Below are 15,334 nucleotides of genomic sequence, written 5' to 3' on the forward strand. Positions count from 1 at the left end.
TTGTATCTTGACTTGCAGGTGGGAGACTTATCACTTATCTCATAGTAATAACTTCTTCTGTTGTGCTGTGATATCTGATTGTTCTATCCCAATTTCCCTGATTTGTGTGATCTATTAGTCTTTCTATACATATTAAAATTCTTTGTTTGTGTTTTCGAAGTAAACTCTATCTGGTAAGTGTGAATATTTCCCCACTGAGCAGGTGACAGTGTCACAACAGTTAAAAGGTACATCCCAACAAAAGATGATTATTGTAAGTGGAACAAAAAGAAGGGCATCGATATAGGTATTCCCTGCCCCTTTTTAATTGTGTTTGTTTATAAGTAAGACCTGGTATGAAGTACATACATATATTCAGATTCTAGAATGAGCGAGAAGAAAATGACTGGCAGGAAACTACCACTAGCCCCTGGGCAGGAAACAGGAAACTTCTTTGGAAAATTTCAGTTGCTGAGAAAAGAATTATAGAATTTGAAAGGCTCTCCCTTCTAGAATAATATGGAATCCAGGAAATAGAGCAGATGGGGAAGAGTCTTGGGTTAGTAATTTTGCAGCTGACCTGGACAGTAATCAACTCAGGTTGAAAAAGGGATTCAGAGGTCTCTGAGAGGAAGTCTCTTGGGAGAAAAATTGGACTCTGATATAATAGTGTATTTGAAGAAAAATGTGAAAATAAGGGTAATTAGAACCCCCACAAAAAAAAAAGTTTGTATAAGAAAAGATATACTGTAAGTACAGTACTTAGTTCTGCATTGGCTGCTATTTATATAAGCCTAATAAAGTGTTGCTACTTAACACCACTGTTCAATTAAAAATAATTTTATAACTATATTGAGAAGACAAGAGAGGAAAGAGAGAGGATAGGGTCAAAGAGATAATGCTCACTTATTAAAGTGGGAAGAAAATAATGTGCAAATTTGCTAATTCAAGAAATAGTACCCCAAGTATATTACTTAGAGATATAGAAATAATACTATAAGGAAGAGCTAAAAGTTTAAAATGAGTGCATTTCCTAGGATTGTGATCTCCGTATACCATTTTCCACTGGTAACATGGAAAGGAATGAGGGCTGACTAGAGAAATGGGTAATCCCAGATCTGGGGCAGGAAATGTACAAGATGAGCCTAAGGTACCTTCTAGTTCCAGAAAGCAAGGAAGCTTTCAAAAACTACTAGAGTCGTATTAAAAATATAGAAGCCAGCCTGAAGGAGTCCACTGAAAAAAAATGGAAAAACTTAACATCAAAAAGACATTTTCCAAAAAGACATACAAATGACCAAGAGACACATAAAAAGATGCTCAACATCACTGATCATCAGGGAAGTACAAATCAAAACTACAATGAGCTATTACCTCACAGCTGTCAGAGTGGCTAAAATCAAAAACACAAGAAACAAGTGTTGGTGAGAATATGGAGAGAAAGGAACCCTCTTGCACCATTGGTGAAAATGCAAACAGTGGTGCAGCTACCGTGGAAAACAATATGGAGGTTCCTCAAAAAGTTAAAAATAGATTCAGTAATCATACTACTACTGGGTATTTACACAAAAAATACAACACTAATTTAAAGGGATACATGCACCCTATGCTTATTGCAGCATTATTTATAATAGCCAAATCATGGAAGCAACCCAAGTGCCCATCAATAGATGAATGGGTAAAGAAGATGTGGTATATATAAACAATGGAATATTACCCTCCATAAAAAAAGAATGAGATCTTGCCATTTACAACAACATGGATGGAAACAAAACAAATGATCAAATGAACAAATAGAACAAAAACAGAAACAGACTCATAAATACAGAAAACAAATGGTTTGTTTTCTGGAGAGATGGGCAAAATAGGTGATGGGAATTATAACCACCAGTTATAAATCAGTCACAGAGATGTAAAGTACAGCATAATAGTCAATGATATTGTAATAATTTATGGTGACAGTGCTTATTATGGTGAGCACAGAGTAATGTATAGGATTGTCAAATCACTGTGTTGTACACCTAAAACATTAATATAACATTGTATATCAACTATACTTCAATAATTTAACAAGAGAGACAGGTACCTAATCATATTTTCTTCCTGAGAAACAGTGTATCGTGCCAGTGCCATTTAAATAATCCATCATTTTCCCCACTGAACTAAAAATACTATCTACAACATGTATTAATTTTGTATTGTGATTTTTTTCCTCCTAGATTCTTTATTTTGTCCCTCTAAATTATCTTTTTATCCTGTTAATGCCATTTTAATTTGATTACAATGGGCTTAAGTATTTTCATTTTTTATTACATGTTCCTCATTCATTATTTTAAAATAATATAATTTAATCCAATTTATTAAAAAGAATTGTAAAGGAATTCTAACTGGAAGTGTATTAAGTTTATACAGTAATTTTGAAAAATGATAGATTTTTTTTTACAGGAGATTAAATACAAAATTCAGCTAAATATTTTTTCCAGGAGAAAATCTAAAATAGGAGAACCCAGAAAGGTTGAAAAAAATAGAATAGAAAAAGATATATCTGGAAAATAATAACCAAACAAAGCTGGTATAGCCATATTAATGTCAAACACAATAACCTTCAAGGATAAAAAGCTTAACAATAATAGAAGGAACGAATAGCCAGGAAGACACAGTCATTTTAAACTTGCATGCTCCAAGAACAGGATGTAAAAATGGGTTGTTTGGTGTTGTCTCTGTTACAGCCAAGGCCCCAATACTGGGAACAAATATTTTAAGATCCTACATATTACAAAGAAGTCAGTTCTTAAGTGGTAGCAGGGGAGGCAACCATTAGCTCTTTGCCCATCTTGAGATTATAAAAAGGAAGCTAGATCATTGGTAGAGATCAGGTAGAAATAAGCGTAGCATCCTTCAAAAGGACTACTCACAGACCTTGACCGCTGTACTCTAGAATTTGGGGATGAAGGGGCTGACTCATGTCTAAGTCCTGAGGCAAGAGGCCATCTGGCTTACCCAAACACCTAAAGGCATGAAGAAGTGTTCAGGAAAGAAGCTAAATTTTCATAGAAAGAGGGGTAAAGGTCCCTGTATCCCACAGGCTGGATTGGAGCCCATGAGACAGAGCCACCTTTCATTGTCTTGAAAAAGGCACTAGCAAGGTGACCCAAACCAGCAGAGTAAGTGTAGCAGAAGCACATGGCAGGCAAGAAGTACAAAAGGGTCCAGTTCAAGACATAAAGTGAGTGCTTCTAGGAGAAATTGTGTTATGTGTGATATGTATTAGGCCGTAGGGTTCCTGTCTTTGTGATTTTGAGCCAATGGAGAATAAATAGATACTCAAATAATTTCAGAATAATGTGATACTAAGGTTAGGTTTTGTCCTACAGAGACTAGATGCCACTGCCATTGAAGGATTTAAGACCACGAGTTTCACAATCAGATCTGGTGGCAATGTGGAGAATGGATATGATGGAACCAGATAAAGAGACAGAGAGACCAGTCAGATCATAACATCAAGTACTAAACTCAAAATGAGCCTTAAGGATCTGACCTAAGAAGGGGGTAGTAGTAAGTATGGAAAAGAAGAGGGAATTAACTCAAGCAAACTCGGAGTAAAAGGCAAAAACTGGCTAAACCTGAAGACTGAGTGGAGGTAGGAAATGAGAATGTGGAAAGGAGTCCAAATGACTCCCAGATTTATGTGAGTGACTTAAAGGGCAAGGATGTGGTAGTTAAAACCAAGAGGTAGTCAATATTGCCCTGGGAGCAAACACAGAGGAGGAAGAGCAGTAAACCACTGACAAACCCAGGAAACCCCAGCATGAGGTTGAGGATGTTAGTAAGATCCTATCTAGGGTGTGGCCATGGATTTGAGTTGTTGAAGCCTTATAAGTCTTTGAATCTGAGGCTTTCCACAAAAGCTACGATGTCTATATACTACTGACAGAGATTTCCACTTTTAGATTATAAATTCACATTTTAGGTATATGAGTCAGTATTTCTATGATTAAAATAGAACACATAAATGCATACCTCATTGAGTGTCAACATATCTTCTACTTTGGTGGCACCACTTTCAGGCAGGGAAATTAACACCGTTTTGGCTATCTCCTTTAGAACTGTATCAATATGCATTTCACACAAGTCATTGATCTACCAAGAAGAAAAAACATGGAGAGGAAAACTCTTCTTTCATCCAAAATGTACTTGAGTTATAAAATAATTTAGAGTGCTATATCTAGAAACTTGGGGCCTGAGCCAAGCATAATCTGGTGGAAATTGGAGGAATACATTTTTCAAAGAAAGCTTGATGTGGAAGTAAAGTTTTATAGAACAGCAACACGTGCCATGATATGATATGCATTATCTCTTTAAATTCTTATTCTAGCCCATGATTCATTACTATCCAAGTTTTTACAGCTAAAGAAACAAAGGCTCAGTTAAGTAAAATAACCTGGGAAGGAACACATAGCCAGCAAAAGGCAGATCATAGTACCTACGTTTATCTGACTCTCAAGCCTCTGAGTTTTGTCTATTGACCCTGCTGTCATCAGAGAAAAGGATATCTAAGAAGGTATGCATGTTCTATGGAGAAAAGATGTCAGAAATCAATAGACAATCTCCATTAGGTGAATGCCTCATCTAACTAACATTAGATGTATTAATATTTAAGCTCTCCATTTTGCCATCTTCCATGGTCTACAATTATCCCCATTTTCTAAATTACACTGTGGAGTTGAACTACCATTTTAACATACTGAAGTCAAGTAATTGAGAGACAACAAGGAAACCCTACATGAAAAGGCCTTAGAGCAGTTAGAGAAATATAAAGCATTATTTTTTTTACTCAATAGATGTCCTTTTAGTTAAAAGTCACACCCCTAAATGGCTTTCACAGATAAGCAAATTATTACTTATAGCCTGAGTATTAATGTATGTAGTTTAAAAAAATGTATCTATCGTACCTTCTTTAAAAGTTGATTGAACATATCTAAAACTGAGTCAACTTCTTGAAAGAAGCTTTCTAATGTTAAAGATGACCATGTTAATATTGTGAGCCCTTGCCTCAACACAGTTTCCACCTAGAAAAAGAAAAAAAAACATAGCAGCTTCCATGATTAACAAGAGCATTTGCATTTATTTAAAAGGTTCTTTTTATTACCTGGAAATACTATAGATTATATTTCCTTAATTATATTTCTCTTCATTATACTTGGTAAAGGTGACTTTGTTTTTTAATCACCTTTGGCTGTCTATGAAGAATCATGGATTCTTAGAAAGTGCTCATTATTTAGATTTAGTTGTTTTTCAACAGCAACAAAACTTGTTGAAAAAAAATCATTCTATAGGAGAAATAGAGCTATAATGTTGAACTAGAAAGATAGCAGATCTAGGCAAGAATAGATGTTCTAAAATCCATAATCTGTGGAACGGGAATCTAATTTTAAACAACAGGGAAATCAATATAAAACCTTTGGCATTACCAACCTTTTTCATTTTCGGGGCCATCAGATTGACAAACACTGAAGGCACTTCCAGACATAACTCATCATAATACTGCAGAAGACCCTGTTGAAAGTCAAAATGGTGTGTTTTACTGTAATTTATTTTAAAGCAAGTCATATTTTGATTCATACCAGGAAGTTTTCATTATACCTGTTTCCTCATAGTCTTGCCAAGATTAAGGCTGCTCACCTAAGTTTATATTAATTTACCATACCTTTTCCTCACCTATAAATTACTTTAGTGTCTCCATTAAACAGCAAGTCAGTGGAGATTTCTAGAGTTGTATTTTTCATATTTATTATTTAATTACCTTTCTCTATTTATGCAATTTTAAATAGCATGAATAACTATCTTTTCAAGATGTCTCTCATTAAGTTTTGCCCCTTTCTGTTCCTTGTCTTCTGACACATTAAAGCATGCTTATGTGTGCTTGATGCCACACTTGTTTTTCTTGAATCAAAATTAATGTATGCACAATCAGAATTAATAGGCTTATATATTTTCTTTTAGATATTTTTAGAGATGAACCGTAAAGATCAATTTTTGACCACTTCAAAATTTATTGTAGGGGGTGATGTGAAAAAGGGATTCCAGTTAATTCTTCCCCAAATTAATAATATTAAGCTGTTTCAGTGTTTACTTAATAGTTTCAAAGTTATCAACTCCTTTCTGCCTTTTCTGTTCCCAGTCTTCGGTTTGCACATCAGTATTTTAATGCTATCAAGAAACAAGGGAATGTAACATAGGATGCTAACTATATTGAAATTTAAAATAAAATAAAGAATAAACAAAGGAAAAAAATAGGGTGCCCAGAAATAAATCCCTGCACATATGGTCAATTAATTTACAAAGAAGCAAGAATATACAAAGGAGCCAAAAATACACAATGAGGAAAGGACAGTCTCCTCAATACATAGTATTGGGAAAAGTAGACCGTCACATGCTAAAGAATGAAAGTGGGCACCTATCTTATAATACACACACAGCAATAAACTCAAAATGATTAAATACTTAAATTTTAGACCTGAAACAGTAAAACTCTAAAAAGAAAACATGGGGATAAGCTCTTTGACAGCTATCTTGGCAATGATTTTTGGATTAACCAACAGCATAAGCAACAAAAGCAAAAATAAACAAGTGGGACTACATCAAAGTGAAAACCTTCTACACAGCAAAGGAAATCATCAACAAAATGAAAAGGCAGCCTATGGAATGGGAGAAGATATTTACAAATCATATATCGACAAAGAGTTACTGTCTGAAATAGATACACTCAACAGTAAAAAGAAAAACAAAAACAAAACAACAATCAAGTTAAAACACGTGCAAAGGAACTGAATAGACATTTTTCCAAAGAAGACACACAAATGGCCAACAGATAAATGAAAAGGTAGTCAATATCACTAACTGTCTGGGAAATACAAATCAAAACCACAGTGAGATGGTATCTCACACCTGTCAAAACAAACAAAAAACCCAAGAGATAACAAATGCTGGCCAGGATATGGAGAAAAGGGAACACGTGTATACTGTTGGTGTGGATGTAAAAATGGTGCAGCCACTATGAAAAACAATATGGAGTTTCCTCAAAAAAATTAAAATAAAAATACCATATAGCAATTCCCACATCAGTGTCTCAAAGAGATATCTGGACTCCCATGTTATTTACAATAGCCAAGATACGGGAACATCCATCAATAAATGAATGTATAAAGAAAATATGGTATATGGGGCACCTGGGTGACATAGCGTCGGGCTATGTGCTGACAGCTAGCTCAGAGCCTGGAGCCTATTTCGGATTCTCTCTCTGATCCTCCCCTGCTCACACTGTCTCTCTCTCTCTCTCTCTCTCTCTCTCTCTCTCTCTCTCTCTCAAAAATAAATAAAACATTAAAATTTTTTTAAAAAAGAAGGAAATATGGCATATATATATATATATGCAATGGACTATTAACTTAGCCATGAGAAAGAAAGACATCCTGCTACTTGTAACAATATGGATAAACCTTGAAGGCATTATGTTAAGTGAAATAAGCAGACAGAGAAAGACCAATACTGTTTGATGCCACTTATATGTGGAATCTAAAAAAAGCTGAATTTGGGGAAGGCTGGGTGGCTCAGTCAGTTAAGTGTCTGACTTCAGCTCAGGTCATGATCTCACAGTTCGTGGGTTCAAGCCCCGCATCAGGCTCTGCTCTGACAGAGCCTGGAGCCTGCTTTGGATTCTGTGCCTCCCTCTCTCTCTGCCCTTCCACTGCTCACACTCTGTCTCTGTCTCTCTCTCTCTTTCAATAATAAACATTAAAAAATGTTTTTAATTTAAAAAAATTAAAAACCTGAACTTATAAAAACAGCAGAAAAGTGGTTGCCAGGAGCTGGAGGTGGTGAGGGAATAGGAAGAGTTTGGTAAAAGGGTACAATCATTTAGCTACAAGATGAATAAGGACTGAGGCTCTGATGAATAACATGGTGGCTGTAACTGATAACACTATATCATATAATCGAATTTTACTAAAAGAGTAGAACTTAAACATTCTCACTGAAAAGAAACAAACATATATAATATATATGCACATATATATATGAGGTAATGAATGCGTTAAATAGATGACAGGGATACTTTCACATTGTATATGTATATCAGATCATAGTGATGCACACTTTAAATATCTTACAATTTTGTCAACTGCACCTCAATAAGACTGAAAAAAATGAAGAATCAACATAGTAACAAATTTCCCCTCAATAGCACATCAGCACAACTCGAATGATATATTTTTCTTTTACCAAAGCAAAAAACTCCCTCAAAAATAATTTAAAAATATAATCTATCTTACCTGCAAATGCAATTTATCTGCTTTCAATTTACTCTCCATTTTTAGCAATCTCTTTGCCTGTTCTGGTACATCCAGCTTCATTTTTATCATGCACTTAGTTTCCCGAACAACCTCCAAAATTTTGGGATCGAAATTAACCAGCAACTTCCCTGTCTCTGGGTGTCTCACAAAAAGTGTGGCTTGTAGAGCTACAAATAAATGATTATTGGCATTAGTTTTTCTGGATTTCTTTTCTGCTTCCAGCCATGTTTACATGCCTGTCCTCTCTACTGGGTACTGACTTCTTAACAGAACAATAAATAGTTTTGGATATCGTAGGTGCTAAGGCATAGCATCTAACATGCGGTCAGTGCTCAAAACAGATAAACAAATGCAGAGTGTCTGCAAAGCCATACAATCAGATCCAGAGAGATAAAAATGGACAAAGAACAGATAGCCTTCATGCTATGAACTGCAATACTTTTGTGAATGGGTCTAAGGCAGCTATAATGCAATATAGTTTATTTTAATGGTGATTTAACTCCAGCAAGAAAACTGGAAAATATGACACACCTCATATGACAAACTCTTTCCCGCAACCCCAAACTGCTTCTTTAAAGAGGTTTATCTGAATTAAGCCTCCATCTTGAATTTCTGGTAACTAAGCTCAATATCAGTAATTAATATTTATTAAACACCATGGCACTGTAAACTTCTAGGATGTCGAGGAAGATTTATTTTAGGCTACACCTAAACTACTGCCTGAATATCCTTCATATACATAGGAATTTTCAGGTATGCTTTTTATTATGAATTGAATTATATAATCCCAGTTAGTGGTGAGTAGCCATAGCTTATATGTTATCCTAACATGAATTATTTCTAGAGGCATAATAATAGTACACTTCAAGATGAGTATGTGCTAGCTTAAATTATACCTTATATTAACAAACACTACTACCATGAGAATTTCCTATATATCTTCCAAGCCTCACATGATTTCATAGAATGTGAGTGCATTGAATTTCTAGTAAAATAAAATAGTCTGTATGTCCCCTTGAAGTTAGTTGACTTTTATTCACCAATTAGTCTGAAGATGGTTCTTAAGGCTGCTGGTTGCATAAGGATTTCAACTAAAAATTTTACCTAACTTGTGGAATCTTTTTTAAATTGGGCCTGAAATGAGAAAGAATGAAATCTGGCCATGTGTAGCAACATGGATGGAACTTGAGGGTGTTATGCTGAGAGAAATAAGTCAGGCAACGAAGGACAGATACCATATGTTTGCACATATAGGAGGATTAGGAGGAACTTAACAGAGGACCATGGGGGAGAAAGAGGGGGGAAATAGTGGGGGAGAGGGAGGGAGGCAAACCATGAGGGACTCTTGAATGCAGAGAACAAACTGAGGGCTGAGGGTGGTGGAGTGGGAAGGGAAGGGGGTTGACAGGCACTTGTGGGGATGAGCACTGGGTGTTATATGGAAACCAACTTGACAATAAACTATTTTTTTAGAAAAGGGAAAAAAAAAGCATGAGATGTATGAAAGTTGGCTCTAAATGCAAATTAAAGTTGATTTCAAAGTGAAAAAAATAAAAAATAAATAGGGTCTGAAATCATTGATCCTCCCAAGTAAATTCCAAAATAACCTTGGAACGTTCATCTAATGAAATCTATCTTCCTTAAGGCTGTACTGAGCTTTCTTGAAAGGACAAAATGGTCAGCAAGACCACTAAGAATAATGACAGCCAGGAAGTCAGCTCCGGACTGAGTGACATTTCATTAAACTTTATAGAGCAACCATCTAAAAGAGGCCAACACCAGGTCCCCAATTATTATTCCGAGTTCCTATATTGTTAAATATAGCCACATCAATATAACGAGAAGCCTTGGAGAGCAATTCATTTCCACTAGGAAAAGGCAGATTTAAATCCCAGCTTTGTCATTTCCTAGCTGTGTGATGATCTTGTGCAAGGGACTTAATCTCTCAGTACCTCAGTTTCCTCTTCTATAAAACAAGGATAATTATAGTTCCTCATGGGGTCACCATGAGGCTTAGAAGGTGCTTTGACGAAGACTGGAACATGGTAAGGACAATATAGGTATCAGCTATCACTGTTATTTATTTATTTATTTATTTACCATCACTGTTATTTAAAGGACACAAAGATGAAAGAGACATAGAGAGCATCCTTGGAATGTGTAGGGGAGGTAAGACAGAATCATAAAGCAATAAGCGTCATGAGAAAGAGCAGCAGATAAAGCATATAGAGGACTCTGGAGGAGGAAGAACAGGGAGAACAGGGAGGAGCTTTATGGAACAAGTAAGTGGTGAACTTGTTTTTGAACATGTGCCAATAAGAGGGAAAACCATCAGGAAAAAGAAAAGTAGAAATGGGTATGGTATGGTATTGTAGAAGCAAAATAGTACATGCTCCATTCTTCAGTTAACAGTTCTCTTCTGCCCTTTTCCAGAATGTGAATTTTAAGTTTCTCTTAATGCCCCTTTGAGAGTATTGCTCCTTAGCTGACTCTCTTTAGGACCCATAGGGTCCTACCATACTCATTACCCAGAAACAGTTGGCCTGCTATGAGTGGCTTATTAAAAGCTAAACTAAGGTGCCATGTGGGGAAGACAGCCTACAGGGTTGGGGCCCCGTCCTCCGGGATGCAGGCATGAATGAATCAAAAGCTTTTAACGGTGATGTGTTTTCAACAGCTAAAATATATGGGTCAGGAACCAAGAGGCAGAAGAGAGTGGCTCCTCGAACCATCACTTCCAGTGACCCAACTGCAGGATTTGTGCTTCCTGTGCTTGCAATTCTGGATCCTGCTGGAGTGGGGATCCTGGTATGGGAAGGAGAGACCTTTCCATCAGAGACTATAGTCAAGGTTCCATCAAGGTTATGGATAAAGCTTAAGGTTAAGATGGGACAAAGCAGGAAACTGAACTGACCGACAATTAGCCCACAGAGTAACAACACCCCAGATGATGCCAGCATGGATAGATGATGGCTTAAATCAGCCCTCCCCTGCCCCAAAGTGAACTCTGCCGGATGCCTCGGCACCTCTCAGAGGTACCTAGACAGAGCCCTAGTACTGTGAATCTACTGGAGCTCAAAGTGAAGTTAAATTCTGTTATAGAAAAAGAAAGAAAAGAAGTGAGGGAGGAAAGGAGAAGGAAGGAAGGAAGGGAGGAAGGAAGGAAGAAAAAAAGCAAAGTACAATTCTTTCTCCCCTGATTGAGACTGAGATTTGAATGTATAACATGATAAAATGGAAAATGAAAACTTCCCTGAATCTATGGATAGCTATCTTTGAATAGTCTCCAAATTTACTTTTAAATACTGTTTCTTAGTGGGAAGTCACAATCTAAGTATATCAACTTTAAGGTGATGGCAACTGTTGCTTATAAAATCAGAATATTATTTAATAACTGTAAGAAATAACTGTATTTATTTTTTTTAATATTTTTTTTTATTTATTTCTAGGAGAGAGAGAGAGAGACAGCGTGAACAGGGGAGGGCCAGAGAGAGAGGGAGACACAGACTCTGAAATAGGCTCCAGGCTCTGAGCTGGCAGCCAGCACAGAGCCCGATGCGGGGCTCGAACCCACAAACCACGAGATCATGACCTAAGCGAAAGTCGGACGCTTAACCAACTAAGCCACCCAGGCGCCCCAGAAATAACTGTATTTAAAAAGACATAACTATATCATCCCCAAAGCTAAATTTGGGGGTCATATTAGGATCGTTGTAATGTATAACATTATCATAATGTTCCACAAAACGGCTGTAAAAATTTTCCAGAACCATGAATTCATTCAAAATCTCACACCCCCTCCTTAGTGTCACCGCATGATCTTATACACACCATACTGTAACTGCGAGATCTCTCTGACCCAGGCTGTGTGATAGACCACCTCGAATTCCACCAGAACATAGGAAATTTTGTTATACTGACGAATGACAGCTTTACCTTCTGTACTTGACAAAATTTCTGAGTGTTTCTGTTTTTTTAAGGGAAAAAACATTTATAATTAAAAGACTGATTGTTTCTGTATTCAAATCATAAAGTTGTTGGTACTTAAAATGTCATCAAATAATTATGCTAGCAACTTGGATTTTGCCTCAGAGTAAAACAGGGGAGGAAAGCCATACAAAGTATGGAAGTAGATGGAAGTAGAGAAACATTACCAATGGAAAGGGAAAATTGGAAAAGGAAATAAAGGACTTAGGAAGAAAGAGAGGTCTCTAGCCTTACAGCCAGCCAGAGAGTCTCTGCTTTCAATTCTCTATTCCCTCCCCACTTTTTTGAACAAGATACAGTAGACTGATTTTCCTTGAGCTGTGAATGAATATCAGGGAAAATCCCCAAATTCCAGTATTCAAAAAAAAAGTAACTGTATATCAAAGGACAAAAACCAATTTTTTATGTGAAGACTGAAAGCTTTATGTTTTGACTCACAGATGTCAAAAACACAGCAATCTCACTGCAGAGTCAATCAGCAATGGAGTCCCCGTCCTGGCCTCTTTTCTAAGGCCAGGGTTTTAATCTTTTACAAATAGTGAGAACAGTAAAATAAATGATAGCAGCCAAACAGAAACAACAAAAACTTAATATTCAAGAATGCTTAAATACTAAAATTACTCACAAGACTATTTTTGGTATTTATTTTGTTCTGTATTTAGGCACAAGATGCCACCCTAAGCAAGCCAACTCTTCTTTGTTACCCTGTCTCCTTACAAAACCAAACCAAATCAGACAAAAAACAAAGACAAGACAAACTGGCAATTTCAGAATGACAATAGGGCCCAAGAGTATCCTGGGATTTTTCAGAAATCTAATAATCTTAAGGACACAGAGAATGTATGTACTCCATTATACTGTGTTCTAGATCTCAATTCTTATGCAGGCATATATTCTCTGTAGCACCTGGGTGGCTCAGTTGGTTAAGCATCTGACTTTGGCTCAGGTCATGATTATGCACTTCATGAGTTCGAGCCCCACATCAGGCTTTGTGCTGACAGCTTAGACCCTGGAGCCTGCTTCGAAATCTGTGTGTCCTTCTTTCTCTCTCTGTCCCTCCCCTGCTTGTTCTCTCTCTCTCTCTCCCCCTCAAAAATAGACAAACATTAAAAAACATTTTTTAAAGAAATATACTCTCTAAGAGTGTCTTCACTTTCACTAATACATGTCAATGACCTATCTGTCCACACATAGGAATAAGCTTCAGGATTATGCCTCTATTTTATTATTTTCAAAACAATGACTCTTTAAAAACCTTGATAAAGTATCCTATATTACTGAAAGTCATGAAGTTATAAGATTCTCCTCCTTAGATATTAACTATAATTGGGCTTATCTACCCAACATGAAGGAATGGGCTTAGTCACCCTCAAGCATATTTATAAACTAATTTTTTTTTGCCAGTGAAAGAATTAGCTCTCACTACTTTATTGGACACAAACATTATAGGATAAAATATATGTCTTATATTAAAACTACCGTAATTCTCATGCTATAAATGTAATTATTGGCTTACGAAGAAATAGTTGATGGGCTCACTTATCCGGCGATAGAGCTGCCTCACCCAAAGTATTTTTCCTGCTATAGGGGGCATGTTTCGAGCAAGAGGGGGGTCATCTTTCTGAGAATGATAAAGCTGGAATTAAAGACACAGTATTGATGTTTAAAATTCAATACAATGGAAGAGGCAAAAGATATTCACTATATTTGCATTCACATGTTTTATGTATAGGAGCTAGTCAATAAATATGTAAATGCACTTCGGAGATCATCCATGGCTCAGAAACTATGATGTTTTCAATATATGACATTTAATTCTCTCTAAACCCTTATTTCCCATTACATGTATATTTCTTCTGTATTTTATCCCAAATTTTAAGGAGATATTCAAATAAAGGAGCAATAAGCTACATTATATCTGTCACAATATTCTCCAGGGCCCATATTTCTATACACAAAAATATTAACTTAAATGGGTTTTCCTATACACACAATAATGCTGTTACAAAAAACACCAAAAACCAAACCCAAACAAAAAAAACCTGTTCTTAAGAGCATAGGGATATAAATATGGCTGTCCAGTGACATATAGTGTCAATACCTTCCCACATATAGACAGGCACATCAGAGGTACTTAGCAATGAAAGGGTCATTTTGAAAAGCTTGGCACAAGAGAATAAGGGCAAATACTTTGAATACTTCTCTTTTTGTACTAAAGTACCACTCTCTTCATAAACATGACCCTTGCCTTCTTAGTAGCTTCAAGTTCAGCCACATAATACTGGAGAATATGCTCAATGGTATGGTGTATTTCTAACTGAAGACATGGGATGTTCAGCTTCTGAAATCTGAAAGTAAATTGAGGGTGAATAATTAAAAATCAATGAGAAACATACTTAAGAATTGGTGCCATCCTAAAGACCCATTCATTCACTCATTTGACAAACACTCTAAGTGATGCACAGGAAGTACTAGGATAGTAATGGCCTGATAATAGAGTGAATTCACACCAGTGTACTATGGGTAAAAAGAGAAACAGACAGAAACATACAGAGACAGAGAAATCAAATAGACAATGGTGCTGCCATCTATCTGTACAGCACTATCATTTGTCAAAATCATTTTATGTCTGTTTTGACTCTTTCAGTAGTCTCACGAGGTAAGATCTCACTGGTATAATCCAACATTATAGAGATGTGGAGCTATATAGCAAAGCTAGGCCCACATCAGATGCACTGGCTTTCAGAGGAACATTCCCAAAGGATCCCTAACATGGGCCATGAGTCTTCCCTGAGCTCAAAGAAAATGGCTTCTAGTCCAGGCTGCCCTGTCCTTTAGGAGAACACCACTGTCAGGAATAGAGGAAAAGGAAGCAGCAGGAACACTCTGGAGGGAAAATGAGAAGTTTGAGGATCTACTACTCTTAGATAATTTCACTCTTAGGAATCCTTGCAGTATGCAGAATTAAATATTATTTGTTCCCTTTCCAATAACATCTATGAATTTAACTTCAAATA

General features: G+C 36.4%; 1 protein-coding gene across 1 annotated transcript in view; it reads right to left on the reverse strand.

Annotated features, from left to right (window-relative positions):
* Positions 1-15,334, reverse strand: part of DNAH8 (dynein axonemal heavy chain 8) — a 318,105-nt gene that overhangs the window by 253,938 nt on the left and 48,833 nt on the right. Inside the window, exons 11-17 of the mRNA XM_039235325.1 lie at positions 14,566-14,665; positions 13,834-13,953; positions 12,162-12,297; positions 8,310-8,497; positions 5,455-5,535; positions 4,932-5,048; positions 4,000-4,119 (exon numbers count right to left, since the gene is read on the reverse strand). Of these exons, the coding sequence (XP_039091256.1) occupies positions 4,000-4,119; positions 4,932-5,048; positions 5,455-5,535; positions 8,310-8,497; positions 12,162-12,297; positions 13,834-13,953; positions 14,566-14,665 (862 nt within the window). The remainder of the gene's footprint in view (positions 1-3,999; positions 4,120-4,931; positions 5,049-5,454; positions 5,536-8,309; positions 8,498-12,161; positions 12,298-13,833; positions 13,954-14,565; positions 14,666-15,334) is intronic.

Source organism: Hyaena hyaena, unplaced genomic scaffold (assembly GCF_003009895.1).
Source record: "Hyaena hyaena isolate Hyena2069 unplaced genomic scaffold, ASM300989v1 scaffold_96, whole genome shotgun sequence".
NCBI classification, from domain to species: Eukaryota; Metazoa; Chordata; class Mammalia; order Carnivora; family Hyaenidae; genus Hyaena; species Hyaena hyaena.